Here is a 17379-nt window from a genome sequence, read left to right on the forward strand (position 1 = left end):
ATGGCCTGGACCCCTTTCTCACTCCTCGTCCTCACTCTCTGCACAGGTGCTGCCCCCAGTCCTGCCCACATCCAACAGCACCTGAGCTGAGCCTGCCCGAAACCCCAAGCTCAGGCCTAGCACAGCCTCAGTGTTGGGACCCTGGGATGAGCCCTGGACCTCATTCCAACCTCTCCTCTTCTGTCTTTTCAGGTTCTGTGGCCTCCAGTGAGGTGACTCAGCCGCCCTTTGTGTCAGTGGCCCTGGGATAGACAGCTACCATCACCTGCTCTGGAGAGGAACTAGAATATGTTATGTACAGTGGTACCAGCAGAAGCCAGGCCAGGCCCCTGTGCTGGTCATTTATGAGGATCATGATGGGCCTTCTGGGGTCCTTGACCAATTCTCTGGCTCCAAGTCAGGGAACACGGCCACCCTGACCATCAGCGGGGCCCAGGCGGAGGATGAGGCTGACTATTACTGTCAGACCTATGACAGCAGTGCTGACGCTCACAGTGACACGGACAGATGGGGAAGTGAGACACAAACTTCTTCCCCGTCTGTATCACACTCTCCTCCAGCCCCAGGAGGCCTGTGCACAGAGCAGTGAGCAGGGCTGACCCAGGTCCCCAGGACTGAGGTCCCCAGTCTGTCCCCTTCCTCCCAGCCCTCCAGGCAGGCTGCAAAGGGTGGATCAGCAGGGGATTTGTAAACAGTTATTAGAAATCCATTTCCTCCGGGACTGTGGTGGAGGAAGGACAACACATGGGTGGAGCAGAAATGGAAGACATCATTCACACACCAACTCTTTAAAACTTCCCCAAATGAAATGCCTCGAAATTTAAAAATACACTGGACACAACTGACAGCAGATAGAGATTAGGGAATTTGATGCCATATTGATGGAAAGTGTTCAAAATGAAAGACACAGCGAAATACCTAATAAAATTTATGAAGGCTCAGTGCCTGTAGGACACAGTCTCCCACCCAGACAGTGTGCAAGTGTAAGGACTGTGGGAGGGAAGGTAAGGAACTGAGGGTGAAGCAAAAAATCTAAGAAGAAATTATCTACAAAAAGGCTTCAAGTTTGGACAAACCCAGGAACCAATATATCCAAGAAGCTCAATGAAGCTCGGGCACAGGGAACACGAGAGACAGCACAGCACAAATTGTATGAAATTGTCACAAACCAGCTATGCAGACACTCTCACAGGCAGAGGAGAGACGTGTTCCTTACAGAGAACCTGCATCATGATGGGAGCACATTTCTCGTCATGAACCGTATAAACTGGAAAACAGAGGAGCAACGTCTTCAAAATACTAATAGGAAATATCTGTCGTCTTTGGTCTTTACTAATGAAAAATGTCATTGAAAAGTGAAGACAAACTAAGCCTTTCTCAGATGCAAACTTCCCAGAACTGATCACCCACAGACCCTCAGTGCAAGCGACAGGAAGGACGCCCCTCGGACAGAAGGAAAGGGTGACAGACGGAAACGTGAGTCTACACAGATGATAATAAGCTGGGGAAATCATAACTACATCGATAAACCTAAAACAGATTTTAGTGGTTAATGTCTGTAAATACAATCAACTCCTTAAATCAACAACAATAGCAACGTGTTTGAGTTATAATGGAGGAACAAGTAAAACACATGACGATGAGAGCAGAAATGGTGAGGGAGGGGCGCCTGGGCGTTAAGCGTCTGCCTTCGGCTCAGGGCGTGATCCCAGTGTTCTGGGATTGAGCCCCGCATCAGGCTCCTCTGCTGGGAGCCTGCTTCTTCCTCTCCTACTCCCCCTGCTTGTGTTCCCTGTCTCTCTGGCTGTCTCTCTGTGTCAAATAAATAAATAAGATCTTAAAAAGAAAAGAAATGATGAGGGAGATGAGACCATGTTATGACGTCCTCATCCTGCATGTGAGTGATGTCGTGTCACTGGAAGGCATTCTGATAAAGTAGGAGGTGAGGACAGCAAATCCACAAGAAAACATTAAAATCACATCATTTTAACAAAGAGTTATGGCTTCTAAGATGCATGACTTAGGATTGTCTAGAGGGTACAGATCCAATAGGACATGGGTGTCATGTGCGTGTATGTGTGTATTTGTCTGTGACGCACAGAGAGACAGAGACAGTGCGAGAGAGACACTCACATTGAGAATCGGCTCAGGCAGTCCTGGAGCAGCAGGTCTGGATGCTGCAGGACAGGACAGAGGGCTGTGCGTGGAAGGCAGGACGATATTGCAGACTTCCATCCAAATTCAGTCTGAAGGATTGAATGCCAAGAGGAGACAGAGAATAAAATGAAAGCATCCAAATCAGACTGCTAGAGATGAAAACTGCAATGTGTCAGATCACAAATACAAGGACTTAGATCAGCAACAGACCTGACAAGACGAAGAAGGTGAGGGAAAGTGAAGACACAGCACGGACAGGGCAGAAAGACAAAGTGAGCAGAGCAGCACTGAGTGTAGGACAACGTTAGCAACGTCATGCACATGTGATTGTGTTGCCAGGGAGTGAGGGTGGGGAGGTGGAAAAGAATGTTTGATGAATAATTGCCCACAAATGTTCTAAATTTCATGAAAATTCAAAACCTACAGATGCCAAATTCTTGAAAAACACCAAGCAATGATATATGTGGGGGGGGGGGGACCAACACACCAACCCCATCAATATCACATTGTTTAAGGCAGAGAAAAATAGACACTGTGAAAAGCAACCAGAGAGGAGAGACACTTGGTTCAGGGGAACAGTGATAAGGATTCGGACAGATTTCCCACGAGCAGAAATGCACACAGAGGACAGTGGATTAACATCCTCCAAATTCTGAGAAAAACAAAGGAAAAGAAACCCCTTAATTCTTTATCCAGGGAGACTATCCTTCAGTAATGAAGGATAAATAAAAATTTTTCAGCTCTACCAAAGTGACAGAACTGGTCACCAGCAGACCCATAACACAGGAAGTAATACTGACTTCCCTCAGGCAGGACAGAGTGATGCCAGAAAGAACCGGAATCTACAAAATGATTGTAAAAGTCAGAAATGATAACTGCAGGGATAATATGAAGACTTTGTTTGAAGTCTTAACTCCCTTTGAAAAGTAAATCACTGTCTACAGCAAATCTAATCACAGAATATGTTGGAATTTATCATGTAGCGAACAGTGACAGGTATGACATTCCTACCACAGCGCTGAGAAGAGAGCGCGGGAAGTGGGCTCCAATGTCTGATGCTCCCTATCAGGTGGTGTGACGTCACCTGAATGGAGCCTGTGACGAGTCACAGATGACAGGACAGCAAGGAGTTACAGCTAACGAGCCAAACAGAGAAATAAAATAGACCCTAAAAATACTCTGTTACTCAAAAACAAGAGACGAATGGAAAAGGAGAACAGAGAAGACACGGAGGAACAGAAAATAAAAAGCATGATGGGATCTAATAAACTATGTTATCACTCACAGTCAGGAAACGGTCTAAACCCCACAGTTAAAAGATAGATGTTGCCAAATTGAGTTTAACAGTAACACTCAAGGATAAGAAACCTACACTAAATAGACTTATTTAGTCTGATTCTGTTCCATAATTCAGGATGTAGGAAAAAAACACAGAACAGAGAATCTGGGAAGATGAACTGAATTCTTACAAATGGTCAGGATGGAATATTTCATGTCATGTGTATTTGAAACACTCACAAAAATGGAAACAAATTATCACAGGGCACATTTCATGAGAAGAGCGACAGAAATGCCCTCACCTCTCCGACCCCCAGTTTTTTATGCTATTCAAACACAGATTGACCAGAGCTCCCCGACAGAGCCAAGAGTTGAGCACAACTCCACGTAAGCCAACCTATGACCTTCCCAGAAGTACAGAGATTCTCTCCAGCAGCCTGAGAAAGAGCATTTTCACAGGAACCAATGAGGGCATGAGGGAGGCTTGGTGTGGCGAAGCTCAGCAGTGGGCTTCAGAGACAGAATCTGGGGTGCCCACCATGGCCTAGACCCTTGCCTGCTCCCCATGACCCTCCACACGTGCAGGCTGAGGGGCTCCTTCATTGACCAGCCAGCATACAGATGGCAGTGAATCCAGGACAGAAGCCCTGCTGCCCAGCCTGGCCTCACCCTCCCTCCCTCCCGTCCTGCTCAAGCTCCACCCTGACGACCCGGGATCTGAATCCAGCACACCAGGGCTCCATCCTGGACTCACCTCACTTTCCTCTGTTTCCCTGGGAGGCGAGCCTTTCTGGGGACTCACTTTACCTGCTGTGAAATGGGGAAGCTTATATTGCTGTGAGAAACACTTGTTTTCAAATTAAACGATATAAAGTATTGTTTAATCAATTCGGTGGATGCAGTGGGGTCTCAGTGAGTTAACCTTGGTGTTGGAGGCTCCCATCTGACTCTGTGGGTTCACAAGGAAAGGTTTTTAACTACTCTGTGACCATTATCACGTGCAATTGTATCCAAGTCTGAGTGAGCAGATTCCCAATTCACCAAACCACAGACAGGTAGTTCAAAATCCTCCCACACCAAAAACCAGGAGATGTGACTTGTAATAAAAACAATACTAGTAAAGATAGCACTAATAAGAGTTAAATAGGGGCGCCTGGGTGGCACAGCAGTTAAGCGTCTGCCTCCGGCTCAGGGTGTGATCCCGGCGTTACAGGATCGAGCCCCACGTCAGGCTCCTCCGCTATGAGCCTGCTTCTTCCTCTCCCACTCCCCCTGCTTGTGTTCCCTCTCTCGCTGGCTGTCTCTATCTCTGTCGAGTAAATAAATAAAAAATCTTTAAAAAAAAAAAAAACACAAAAGGGGGCGCCTAGGTGGCGCAGTCGTTAAGCATCTGCCTTCGGCTCAGGGTGTGATCCCAGCGTTCTGGGATCGAGCCCCACATCAGGCTTCTGCGCTAGGAGCCTGCTTCTTCCTCTCCCACTCCCCCTGCTTGTGTTCCCTCTCTCTCTGGCTGTCTCTATCTCTGTCAAATAAATAAATAAAAATCTTTATAAAAAAAAGAGTTAAATAAAGGTTTGCCTCCTCAACTGAACTTAGCTCCAGAAGCATCACCTGTTGCACTGATGACCCAGCTACACTGATGGGGATGCAGGAAGCACCAGTCCTGATTCCTAAATATGCAGGAATCTGCTGGCTGTGGGACATCACACAGGTTTGTCTGCACCCTGACCCGTTTCAGATGCACTACACTGTCCCCTGCACTCTCCCTGTTGTATGAACACAAGGGGCCAGGCCTAGGCATTTCAACCCTGGGACAAGTACAGGAATCCCACCTGTCCTGCCTCCTTCACCATGTATGTGACCTTCTGTGCTGGGCTGGGTAGGGCAGGGGAGCAGCTGGCTGTGGGAGGCAGGAAACCCTGCTCCACACCCTTCCTCAGGTGACAGGTGCTGTGGGGTGACCTGTAAGAGGGAAGCTCCTGGTCTGAGTCCTCCTCCACCAGCAGGGGGCAGCAGAGCCACAGCAGGAGCAGCAGGACAGAGGCTGGGGCTGCCCAGGGGGAGCCTCACAGGGACTCCTGGCCAGTCCTCAGGAGGAAGCTGGGATGGTCAACCCCATCACCAGTGGCTGAAGGGACCTTATTCTGAGGGTCAGACACACACTGACCCCCAGGACACTGACGGGATGACACAGTGAATGCCTCACATGGGAACTGCAGCTCCCCACACTGGGCACCAGTGTTCCGGAAGCTGACTCATCCGAGCTGGACATGTTGGGAACACCCTGACCATTCACCTCCTGCCTCTGTTCCCACCTCCAGGCAGAGTCAGGCCGGGGCTGCAGGTTTTGCTCAGGAGTGTGTCAGAGGGTGGAGGCGGAGCCCTCAGAGGCCCTGGTGCCTGGAATGAGGGGTCCACAGCCTCCCTGTGAGACTGTCTCCAGAGTGAAGTGGGGTCTCACTACCGGAGGCCACAGCTCTGCTCCCTGAGCTGTCCTTGGGTCAGTGACAGGATCCAGCTCCTGCAGGGACCCTGGCTCTGGCCACCAAGCCCACCCCATATGGGAAGACCTAACCCTGGGGACCCCAACAAGACATGGAGCTTGATGGTGGTTTGTTAAGTCAGGGATGGTTTCTCATGAAATTTGCATGATAGCATCTAATATTGACGAAAACCTAAAACAAAATTGTTGACAATACCAATTGTTCCAATGTTGCAGATTGGGGGAGACAAAAGCACCATGTGTAAATAGACTAGAAATTGTGATGCATCTCCAACAGCAGGTGGTAGTTTCACAAGTGGACTCACAGACCAAATCATGCACAAACATTCTAATGAGAAAGTTCCACAGTATAGTGACATGGGAAGCACGGGACCACAGTGCCTTGGGGATGCAGGGGGGACATGGTGCAGGAGGAGAAGGGAATGAGGACACAGGCCGTACTCCCTGTATCAAGTGTTGACTGTAACTCTCAGAGGGCCCATCCCAGTTGCATAGTCAGGCTCCTGAAAGACGCAGAGGGAGCCAAGGACAGACTGCAAGCAAGGTAGTCGCAGAGGGTTGTCATGTGGTCTGATCCCCAGAAGGTGTCTGTGATCCCAGACCCTGCAGACAAAGGCTGGTGTCTGACCTGAGAGCTGGTACCAGGAAGCTGGGGGCTTCCCTCTTCCTCCTCGGTCACATGTTCTCATCTCACCACTGATTTATCAAGTAGAAGCCCCAGAAATGGAGGAAATTTGCATAAGTACTACCAATCACAGTCCCAAGGGCCTGGAAGGGAATAAGAGGGGCTGGGGTGGAGCCCAGCAGTGCTGTGGGTCTCAGGAGGCAGAGCTCTGGGCACATCCACCATGGCCTGGACTCCTCTGCTGTTCCCCATCCTCACTTTCTGCACAGGTGCCGTCCCCTGCCCAAGACTGCCCACACGCTCAGCCCCCACAGGATTGAGCTGCTCAGACCAGCACAGACTCAGGATTGGGTCCCTGGGATGAGCCCCTGAACCGCACACCAACCTCTCCTCTTCTGTCTTTTCAGGCTCAGTGGCCTCCAGTGTGCTGACTCAGTCTCCCTCAGTGTCAGTGTCCCTGGGACAGACGGCTACCATCACCTGCTCTGGAGAGATACTGAGCAAAAACTATGCACGATGGCTCCAACAGAAGGCAGGCCAAGTCCCTGTGACAGTCATTTATAAAGACACTGAGCGGCCCTCTGGGATCCCCGACCGATTCTCTGGCTCCAGTTCCGGGAACACACACACCCTGACCATCAGCGGGGCCCGGGCCGAGGACGAGGCTGACTATTACTGTCAAGCATGGGACAGCAATGTTAAAGCTCACAGTGACACGGGCAGATGGGGAAGTGAGACACAAACCCCTTCCCCGTCTGTGTCACACTCTCCTCCAGCCCCAGGAGGCCCTTGCACAGAGCAAGGAGCAGGTTTGGCTCAGGGTCCCAGATCTAGATCCCCTGGCTGACCCACCTCACACCCTTCCAGGCAGGCTCTGCAGGAGATGGATCGGCAGAGGATAGGGATACATTTATTACAAATATATTCAATCTGTGGGTGTGAGCGCATGAATGACTGAATATGTTAGGAGCAGATACAGAGACATTTTTCAAAATCCAAATCTTTTAAAACATCCCTAAGTGATAATTGTAAGTTCGGAGATGTAAAAATACAGAGATGAGACTGACAGCAGATTAGATGCTGAAGAAGAACAGACTAGTCACCTTCATGTCACAGCAATAGAGACTGTTCAAAATGAAACACAGCGTGAGGCTGGAGAAATTGAAGTAAGCCTCAGTGCAGGACAGCTTCACTGCACCTAAAGATATGAAATTGGAGTAACTGAGGCAGGGAAGTTGGGGTGGGGGGTGATTGATATGAAGGGAAAAAAGCCAACAAGTTTTAAAATCAGGTGAAACCCATGAACCAATATATCCAGGAAGCTCAAAGGAGCTTGGGCACAGGGAACGTTAGAGACAGCACAGCACACATCGTAATGAGCTTGCTACAAACCAGCGATGTGGACACTCTCACAACCAGGGAGGAGTTGTGTTCAGTACAGAGGAACCAGCATCGTGGTGGGAGCACATTTCTCATTACAGGCCATGTAAGCTAGAAAAGACTGAAGCATTATCTTCAAAATATTATAAGAACACACCTGTCCTCCTTGATGTCTACCCACTGAAAATATCCTTGAAAATTGAAAGCAAAATAAAGCATTTTCTGTTGCAAATCTTATAGAATTGACCTCCTGCAGACCCTCGCTACAAGGATGTCCCTCAGACAGAAGGACAGGTCAGTAGAGACTTAAGTGAATCTATGTAAAGATATAAAAGGCATCAGATATCGTAAATATGTGCATAAATATAAAAGCATTTGTATTTGTCAATGTGTACAAAAAGTAGTCAATTGCTTATATCAGAAATGATAACCATGTGTTGTGATTTATGCCAGATGTGAAAATAAAACACAGGACAATGAGAGCAAAGGTGGTGGGGGAGAGAAGACCATGTTATGACGTCCTTACCCTACATGTGAATGGGGTCAGGTCACGGGGAAGTAGTATGATCAGTTAGGACATGAGGACCCAAATCTAAAGAAACCATTAAAATAAAACCTCTTCACAACAAAGACTTACAGCTAAAGAGGTCAATAAGTTAGGATTCTCCAGAGAATACAGATGCAGTAGGACATGTATCTCTTATATATACATAAGTGTATTCATACGTGATACACAGGGAAAGAAAGAGAGAGAGAGAGCAGAAGAGACGGAGAGAGACTTAGATTTAGAACCAGCTCAGGCAGTCATGGGGTGGCAGGTCTGGAAGCTGCAGGACAGGACAGAAGGCTGGACATTCCAGTAAGAACCATGTTGCAAAGTTTGGTCCAAATTTAGTCTGAACGACTGAACACAGTAAGAGGAGAAGAAAATGAAAGGATCCAACTCAAACTTCTACAGATGAAATCTAACATGTCTCAGATCACAAATATCGGGGTTGAGATGAGCAGCAGACACGACAAGAAGAGCATGTGAGGGAACCTGAAGACACAGCACGGAGGCTGCAAAGTGAAAGACAGAAAAAACTCTCTAAAAAGTGAACAGAGCATCACTGAGCCTGGGACGGCCCGAGCAGTGTAAGAGGGTGTGACTGTGTCCGCAAAGGAGGGCAGGTAGCTTGAAAAATACTTAATGAAATATTACTCAAAACTGTTCTAGGGGCGCCTGGGTGGCACAGCGGTTAAGCGTCTGCCTTCGGCTCAGGGTGTGATCCCGGTGTTCTGGGATCAAGCCCCGCATCAGGCTTCTCCTCTGGGAGCCTGCTTCTTCCTCTCCCACTCCCCCTGCTTGTGTTCCCTCTCTCGCTGGCTGTCTCTATCTCTGTCAAATAAATAAATAAAATCTTTAAAAAAAAAACTGTTCTAAATTTCATGAAAACCTAAAACCCACAGATCCAAAAAGTTCAACACCTCAAGCACAATAAATATATTTTTTAAAAAACCAAATCCAACAGCCATCAATGTCAAATTGTTTAAGGAAGATGAAAAGAAGGGGCACCTGGGTGGCTCAGTCATTAAGCGTCCGCCTTCGGCTCAGGGCATGATCCCGGTGTTCTGGGATCGAGCCCCACATCGGGCTCCTCCACTGGAGGCCTGCTTCTTCCTCTCCCACTCCCCCTGCTTGTGTTCCCTCTCTTGCTGGCTGTCTCTCTCTGTCAAATAAATAAATAAATAAAATCTTTTTAAAAAAGGAAGATGAAAAGAAACAATATTAAAAGCATCCAGAGGGGGAATGATACACTATGTTCAGGGGAACAAACGAGATTCTAGCAGATTTCTCATTAGCAGAAACGCAGAGAGAGATGGTGGATTAGCACTTTTTATATATTAAAAAACGAAAAAAGAACTTCATTCCTTACCCAGAGAATATATCTTTCAAAATGAAGAATAAATAAAATTTTTTCAGATATACAAAAAGTGACAGAAGGGATCATCCGCTGACGTGTAACATACGGAATAAGAATGCACATTTCTCAGGCAGGAGGAAGTGGTTCCAGAATAAGCTGAATCTACAAAATGAAAGAAGGAAACGCCAAGGCCACCTACTGGGCTAGATAGTAATGCTGTTGATTATTCAAATCTCTTTAAAGGTGACTCACTGTCTAAAGCAAATATAAACTGCACCTATGTTGGAATGATAGAACAGCTAATGGTATTACGCATGAACATGACAGGAAAAACCCAGAGCGCAAACACAGAAGTATGCTCTCAGGTTCTTGCTCTGAAGTGACAGTGTTCTAACATGGCCTGGATGTAGACTTGAAGGGGGGGAAGGGGGAGGTAATGAGGTCGTAACGAGTTAGAGCCAATGAGTCAAAATACTGAGAAGAAATGGAATCACTTGACAGTGCTGGGCTAGATTTAAAGAAAGAGAGATACGCGGAAACAGGAAACAAGAACACATGGGACAAAGAGAAAATAAAAGCAAGATGCTACACTGAAATGAGAGTACTAATCACATTCAGGAATCGGTCTAAACACCACAATTACAAGACAGGGATGTCGGATGGAGTTTCACAGCAGCACCCAACGAGATGTGGCCTATCAGAAACCCCCAGTAAAGGAAATGACACTAAGACTTAAACAGAAAGTCAGAAAGGGATAAAGAAAGGGGGGGTAATCAGAAGGGGGAATGAAACATGAGAGACTATGGACTCTGAGAAACAAACTGAGGGCTACAGAGGGGAGGGGGGTGGGGGAATGGGATAGACCGGTGATGGGTAGTAAGGAGGGCACGTATTGCATGGTGCACTGGGTGTTATATGCAACTAATGAATCATCAAGCCTTACATCGGAAACCGGGGATGTACTGTATGGTGACTAACATAATACAATAAAAAATCATTATTAAAAAAAAATAAAAAAAAATAAACAGAAAGTCAGGACAAGTTACACCCAATCTGCTCCTCAATGTGGGACATGAAACATTCACAAAATAGGCAGAGAATCTGTCAAGATAATGTGGACACTTAAATACAGCGTGGAAATTTTGTTATGTATTTTACCCACACAGAGAAGGGTCCACAGGGCATAGTTCATGAGAACAGCTACAGAAATGTCCTCACATGCCCCTTCTCACTCAAGCCTTGAAGATGTTCAAACACACCGTGACAGGAACTCCCCTATGGAGCCCAGAGATGAGCACAGCTCCGCGTGAACCGGATCCGTGAAGCCCGCCCAGGAGGAGAGATTCTCCCCACCAGCCTGAGAAGGAGCATTTTCACAGGAACTGTTGGTAGCACCAGGGAGGCTTGGTGCAGCCAGACTCAGCTGTGAGCTCAAGAGACAGAATCTGGAGTGTCCACCATGGTCTGGAATCTCCAGCTCCCGCTCGTCACTCTCTGCCCAGGAGCTGCCCCAGGCCCTGACCACAGGCTCAGCCCCCACAAGACCCTGAGCATGACCCTGACCCTGACCTTAATGCAGAGGGTTCTGCAAGTGGTGGGACGCAGAGAATGAGCCCCACGGTGCCCTGAAACTGCAGGGCTTGTGTCCACTGCAAGATCCATTGACTCCTGTTGTGAGGCCATGAGACCCCTGCCATCCCCTCGAACTTGGAGGACAGAGAGGACTAAGCAATAGTACAGAGCAGAGCCAGAAGGACCCAGGCCAGGCTCCTACACAGCCCAACACTCTCCACTGTCCCTACAGATCCAGCTTTAACCCGGGACATAACCCCACTGACCCTCCCCAGGTGCAGGTTGAGAGGGCTCCTTTATAGAACAGCCAGGATGGGGATGGCAGTGAGCCCAGGGACAGAAGCCCTGCTGCCCAGCCAGGCCTCACCCCCCCCCATCCTGCTCAAGCTCTGCCCTGACGACCCGGGATCTGAATCCAGCACACCTGGGCTCCATCTTGGACTCACCCACTTACCTCTGCTTCTCTGGGAACCTAGTCCCCTTGGACCTCAACTTTATGTGATATGAAATGGAGAAGCTTATACTGATGTTAGAACACTTTGTTTTCAAATTCAGTGCTATACAAACATTGATAGAGTCTTATGAATGAAACAGAGATTGTGGGTCTCAGTGAATGGGCGCTGGGCTGGGGTTCTCCTGTCTGTCCTCTGCAAATCCAAGGACAAGAGCTCATCAAAGTGTGACGTGTATGATGTGAAATTGCACATCCAGGTCTGAATGCCCAGCTTCTCTGTGGCAGAGATGACAGGAGTAATGCTAATAAAGATTTTGGAGTCGGTGTGATCATTATGCTGGAAGGATCGCCTGTTCCACTGTGACCCAGCGGCACTCACTGGGATGCAGACAGCAACAGACTCGACTCCTAAATGGAGAGAAACGGGTGCCGATAGTAGCTCACAAAGGTTTCTTCCCTAGCCTGAGACCCTAGAAATGCACTCCAATTTAGCCTGCACTCTCCTGTTGTATGAACACAAGGGGCCAGGCCAGGGCATTTCAACCCTGGGACAACCACAGGAATCTCATCTGCCCTCCATCCTGTGCCAAGTATGCGACCTGTCTGTGCTGGGCTGGGCTGGGCTGGTTAGAGCAGGGGCAGAAAGCCTGGTACACACCTTTCCTCAAATAAGAGGTGCTCTAGTGTCACCTGCAGGAGGGAAGCTCCTGGTCTGAGTCCTCCTCCACCAGCAGGAGGCAGCAGAGCCACAGCAGGAGCAGCAGGACAGAGGCTGGGGCTGCCCAGGGGGAGCCTCACAGGGACTCCAGGCCTGGGGTCAGCAGGGCTCCAGGGTTCAGTCCTCAGAGGCTGTCGGGATGATCCACCGTATCTTCTCAGGCTGCAGGGACCATGTTCTGAGGGTCAGACACACAGCGTCACTCAGAATATTGATGGGAGTCCTGACACATTGGGTGAAAAATGCAGATCTTCTCTCTCCACCAGTCTTCCCGGACACTGAATCCTCTGTGCTGGGCATGTCCAGAGACACCCTCTCCACTCACCCTCAGCTCATCTTTCCCTCCTCCAGGGTGCAGCTCCTTGCTCAGGAACAGCTGAGGGAGGGAGAGCAGGGAACGGTGAGCCCCTGGTCTCTGGATGGGGCCTCAGCAGCCTCCTTGTGAGAATATCTCCAGAGTGACGTGGATTCTCCCTGCTCAGGTCACAGCTCTGGTCCCTGGGTTGTCCTTGTGCAGTGACAGGATCTGCTCCCTGCAGGGACGCTGTCTCAAGCCCAGAGCTCATGCTGGGGGATCCTGTGACCTTGGGGACCCACACAAAGACCAGGAAGCTTAAAGTTTGCTTCCAATCATTTGTCATGCCCTTCACATGTTTACATGAAACACTGATGAAAATATCATGGTGGCCAGGTTCTGCTGTCTTGTGGGATGAGGGCTATCACAGGGATGAAAAGAGTACGTGTCAACAGATGAGACATTGTGAGGAATCTCCAGCAGCTGGTGGCTGGTTAACAAGTCAACCCCCAGTGAACCAACCTCAGAATGAGAGAGCTCCCCGTTGTAATGACATGCCAAGCATAAGAACAGAGTGCCTCTGGGATACACAGAGGGACATGAGGCAGTTGGAGGTAGGTAATGAGGCTACAGGACCACCTTCCCTGAATTCGTACTTGTCTGCAGTTCTCAGGGGCCCAGCTCACCCCATGGCCAGGCTTCTGCAAGGCCCCAAGCCAGCCCAGCACAGACGCCAGGCACAGACATTTCAGACAGAGTCATAGGGTCAGACCCCAGGAATTGGACTACCGATCCCAGAACTTGGAAACCAAGGCTGATTTTCTGACCAGAGAGCTCCATGGAAGAAGCCGGGGGCCCTGTCTTCCTCCTCAGTCACATGTCTGATCTCACAAGTGACTAAGCCAATTAGAGACCCACAGAGGAACACATTTGCATACATACTAATATCCCTGCCCCATGTGTCTGGAGGGAATAAGAGAAGCTTGGGTGAGCCTTCCCTGCAGGGGGGTCTCTGCAGATAGAGCTCTGGGCACATCCACCATGGCCTGGACCCTTCTCCTGCTCCCTGCCCTCAATCTCTGCACAGGTGAAGCCCCCAGGCCCTGCACACATGCTCAGTCCCCACGGGACCTAAGCTGTGTCTTCTCCAAACCCTGAGCTCAACCTCAGCACAGCATCAGGATTGGGCCCCTGGGATGAGCCCCTGGACCTCACACCAACCTCTCCTCTTCTGTCTTTTCAGGCTCCTTGGCCTCCAGTGGGCTGACTCAGCCGCCCTCTGTGTCGGTGGCCCTGGCACAGACGGCTACCATCACCTGCTCTGGAGATGTATTGGGGAAAAGATATGCATATTGGTACCAGCAAAAGCCAAGCCAAGCCCCTGTGCTTGTAATTAATAAAAATAATGAGCGGCCCTCAGGGATTTCTGACCGGTTCTCAGGCTCCAACTCAGGGAACACGGCCACCCTGACCATCAGCGGGGCCCGGGCCGAGGACGAGGCTGACTATTACTGTCAGTCCTATGACAGCAGTGGTAATGCTCACAGTGACACCGGCAGATGGGGAAGTGAGACACAATCCCCTTCCCCATCTGTGTCACACTCTCCTCCAGCCCCAGGAGGACCGTGGACAAGCATCGAGCAGGTCTGGCCCAGACCCCCACGTCTGAGGAACCCAGAGCTCCTCCCCAACTCTGCTTTCAGGCAGCTCTGCACAGGTTGGGTCAGGAGAGCATTTAGCTGACAGCACTAGGCTGCCCTGGGCTCCAGGCCTAGGTGTGAATATGGGACAGAGGCCTCAGTGGAGGAAAGATGGAGGGAGCCTTTTGTCCAGTGCTCATGATCTCTGATTTTCCTTGTGCTGGGGGACACTCTTCACACAGCTGACCAGCACTGGAACCCAAATTTCCCAGAGCAGCTGAGCTCCTAAAGCCTTGCTGGCATCTGTGGAGCCATCTCCACCTGAGTGGAGAGGATGGGTACAGTAGACAATGAGGGCTCACCCACATCCCCTCATCTGGGCTCACACACCCACTCACTGCTGCCTGGAGCCCCTGACAGCTCACAGGCGTTCTCCTTGCTGGGAAGTGCTGTGGCTTCAGGAATCTGCCTCCCCGTGTTATGTCCTTTCTCAGAGAGGTTCATGTGAATGATCACCTCAGGCCCAGACCCCTCGCTCTGGTTCAGATGTCCTGAAAGGTTGCAGCTTTAGAGCTCCCTGCAGGAAGGAGACCTCCCCTGATGTCTCACTGTGGGTCCCTTCTCCTTCTGCCCGGTCTGACCTCCCCAACTCCTTCCAGATTTCCGGCACATGCCCTTCTCCACCTCAGAGTGTGCTTCTGGGAATCGAATCCAGGATGGCTGGCAACCCCGATGGGGTCCTCAGGGACCTGAGGAGGCCACTGTATACACACAAAGCTGGGGTTCCTCCTCCAGATCACCAACGTGCTTGTCCAATCCCTCGACAGCTCAGACTGTTCCTTGTACTTTTATACAATGAAAGGAGATCCAGACACACTAGGTACTCTGGGTTCTGACAGAGAGTTGAAGAGTCACATCCTTCTTGATTGTGAATGAGGACATTGGGGTAGTTGTCGCTGCCGACACAGTGGCCCCAAGAAACACAACCACGGGAGCGAGACACACAATGGGTCCTTCCTCACTTCTACTCCCCAAATCTTGTGCAAGAATCTCTCTTTACACCCATCCTGATAAATGGACAGACAACAGTTCTGTGAAACACAGCTCAGCCTGTCAACAGTGACGCTTAAGAAGACACCACAAACAACCCCGCATCCATCTAAAACCCTCCCAGATCCCCACACACCACAGTCTCCAAATGAAGTCAATGTTGGCAGCCATGTTTCCACCTGATATGATAAAGTATCCCGTGAACAAGTACAAACGTGCTCACCCTTTCCCCACAAGAGGATATACAATACATCTCTGTCTGCTAGTGATCTTTATTTCTGTCCCAGCTGATCTGATATTCTATAACCTCAGTATTGAGGTATGAAGTTAATATTGTTAACACATCAGATGGTAGATGATAATGGGATGAAACAGGAGAACAGAAACATATGACTCATATATACCCAAGCCTATTCGTGTCAACCTAAGGAAGAAACATTTATTACTTTTATCCTCTTCATTTCTGTCACTACCCTGTGGTCACTGTGGTGCCTATAATACCTTCTCCACCACCTACTCCATATTCCCCTTCCCTCAGCAAATATCTGAGCTAGTCATGATCCCTCCCAGCTAGGAAGACCAAACCTTCATTCTGGAAGGTGGGTCCATGATCTGACCTGCTGCATTGGATTGTGGTGTTTTTATGACTCAATCAGAGTCCCAGGGTGTCCCGGCATTCTCCTGAATCCAAATAGTCCTGCTCACCCCAATTGTGTTGGAGACACACAAGTTGCCCCGTGACAGTCATCATGAAACACCCCAGGCAGTGCCCCCTACTTTGAGTACCTGCCAGGTGGAGTCAGAAGGAGCCACGGCACACTCCCCACAACCAGAGCAGGGCAGTCACACACTGGTCAAGCTCCGCCTCCAAAGAGCCCAGGGTCTGAATCCAGCACACTGGAGCTCCACTCCTGGACTCGCCCCACTGTCCTCTGCTTTCCTGGGAACTGAGCCTCTCTGGGCCTCAACTTTATGTGCTGGGAAATGGGGAAGATTATACTGATATCAGAAACCATTTGTTTTGAAATTAAGTGTTACAAATATATTGGCAAAGCCTTACTAACGAAACAGAGTCTCAGCCGGGTCTCAGTGAGTGGGCGCTGGGTTGGGAGTCTCTCGTCTGTCCTCTGCAGAAATCCAGGAAAAGGGCTCAGCAAAAGTGTGAGTTGTATGATGTGAAATCATGTCCAGGTCTGAATTAGCAGATTTCCAACGTCGTCCAAACCACCAACTACGCTAGTGCAGACACCCTCCCACCCAAACTCCAAGAGATGTGGGCTGTCATAAAAACAGCAGTAGCAGAGATTGTAGTAATCATAATAAAGATTGGGCGCCCACGTGAGCATCAGTGCCAGGAGCATCACCTACTCCCACCGTGACCTGACAGCACTAACTGGGATGCGGAATCATCAGTCTGGATTCCTAAGTGGACAGGGAAAGGGAAGCTGTGGGACATCACACAGATGTCCTAGACCCTGACCCTTTGCAAGTGCACCCCAGCTCCAGGCCCTCTCCTCTGTAACAACCGGCCAGGGGCCAGGACATTTCAACCCTGGGACACGGTACAGGAATCATGATACCCTGCCTCCTGCATGGTGTATGTGACCTGTCTGTGCTGGACTGGACAGGGCAGGGCAAGGGGCAGCTGCCTGTGGGAGGTGGGAAACCCTGGTCCACACCCTTCCTCATGTAAAAGGTGCTCTGCAGGGAGGGGCAGGAGGGAAGCTCCGGGTCTGAGTCCTCCTCCACCAGCAGGGGGCAGCAGAGCTGCAGCAGGAGCCTCAGGACAGAGGCTGGGGCTGG

General features: G+C 49.7%; 1 pseudogene and 2 gene segments (V, D, J or C); all 3 read left to right on the forward strand.

The window, feature by feature from the left end:
- Positions 1–589, forward strand: LOC113247064 (immunoglobulin lambda variable 3-19-like; annotated as a pseudogene).
- Positions 590–6757: 6168 nt separating this feature from the next.
- On the forward strand, positions 6758–11459 carry LOC113247063 (immunoglobulin lambda variable 3-25-like). The segment is given in 3 exon segments: positions 6758–6832; positions 6971–7294; positions 11350–11459. Coding segments are annotated over 3 exon segments (480 nt in total).
- A 2468-nt stretch (positions 11460–13927) lies between these two features.
- Positions 13928–16741, forward strand: LOC123000434 (immunoglobulin lambda variable 3-25-like). The segment is given in 3 exon segments: positions 13928–13973; positions 14130–14453; positions 16710–16741. Coding segments are annotated over 3 exon segments (402 nt in total).
- Positions 16742–17379: the final 638 nt, after the last annotated feature.

The sequence above is a fragment of the Ursus arctos genome, unplaced genomic scaffold, assembly GCF_023065955.2.
Source record: "Ursus arctos isolate Adak ecotype North America unplaced genomic scaffold, UrsArc2.0 scaffold_34, whole genome shotgun sequence".
Lineage (NCBI taxonomy): Eukaryota > Metazoa > Chordata > Mammalia > Carnivora > Ursidae > Ursus > Ursus arctos.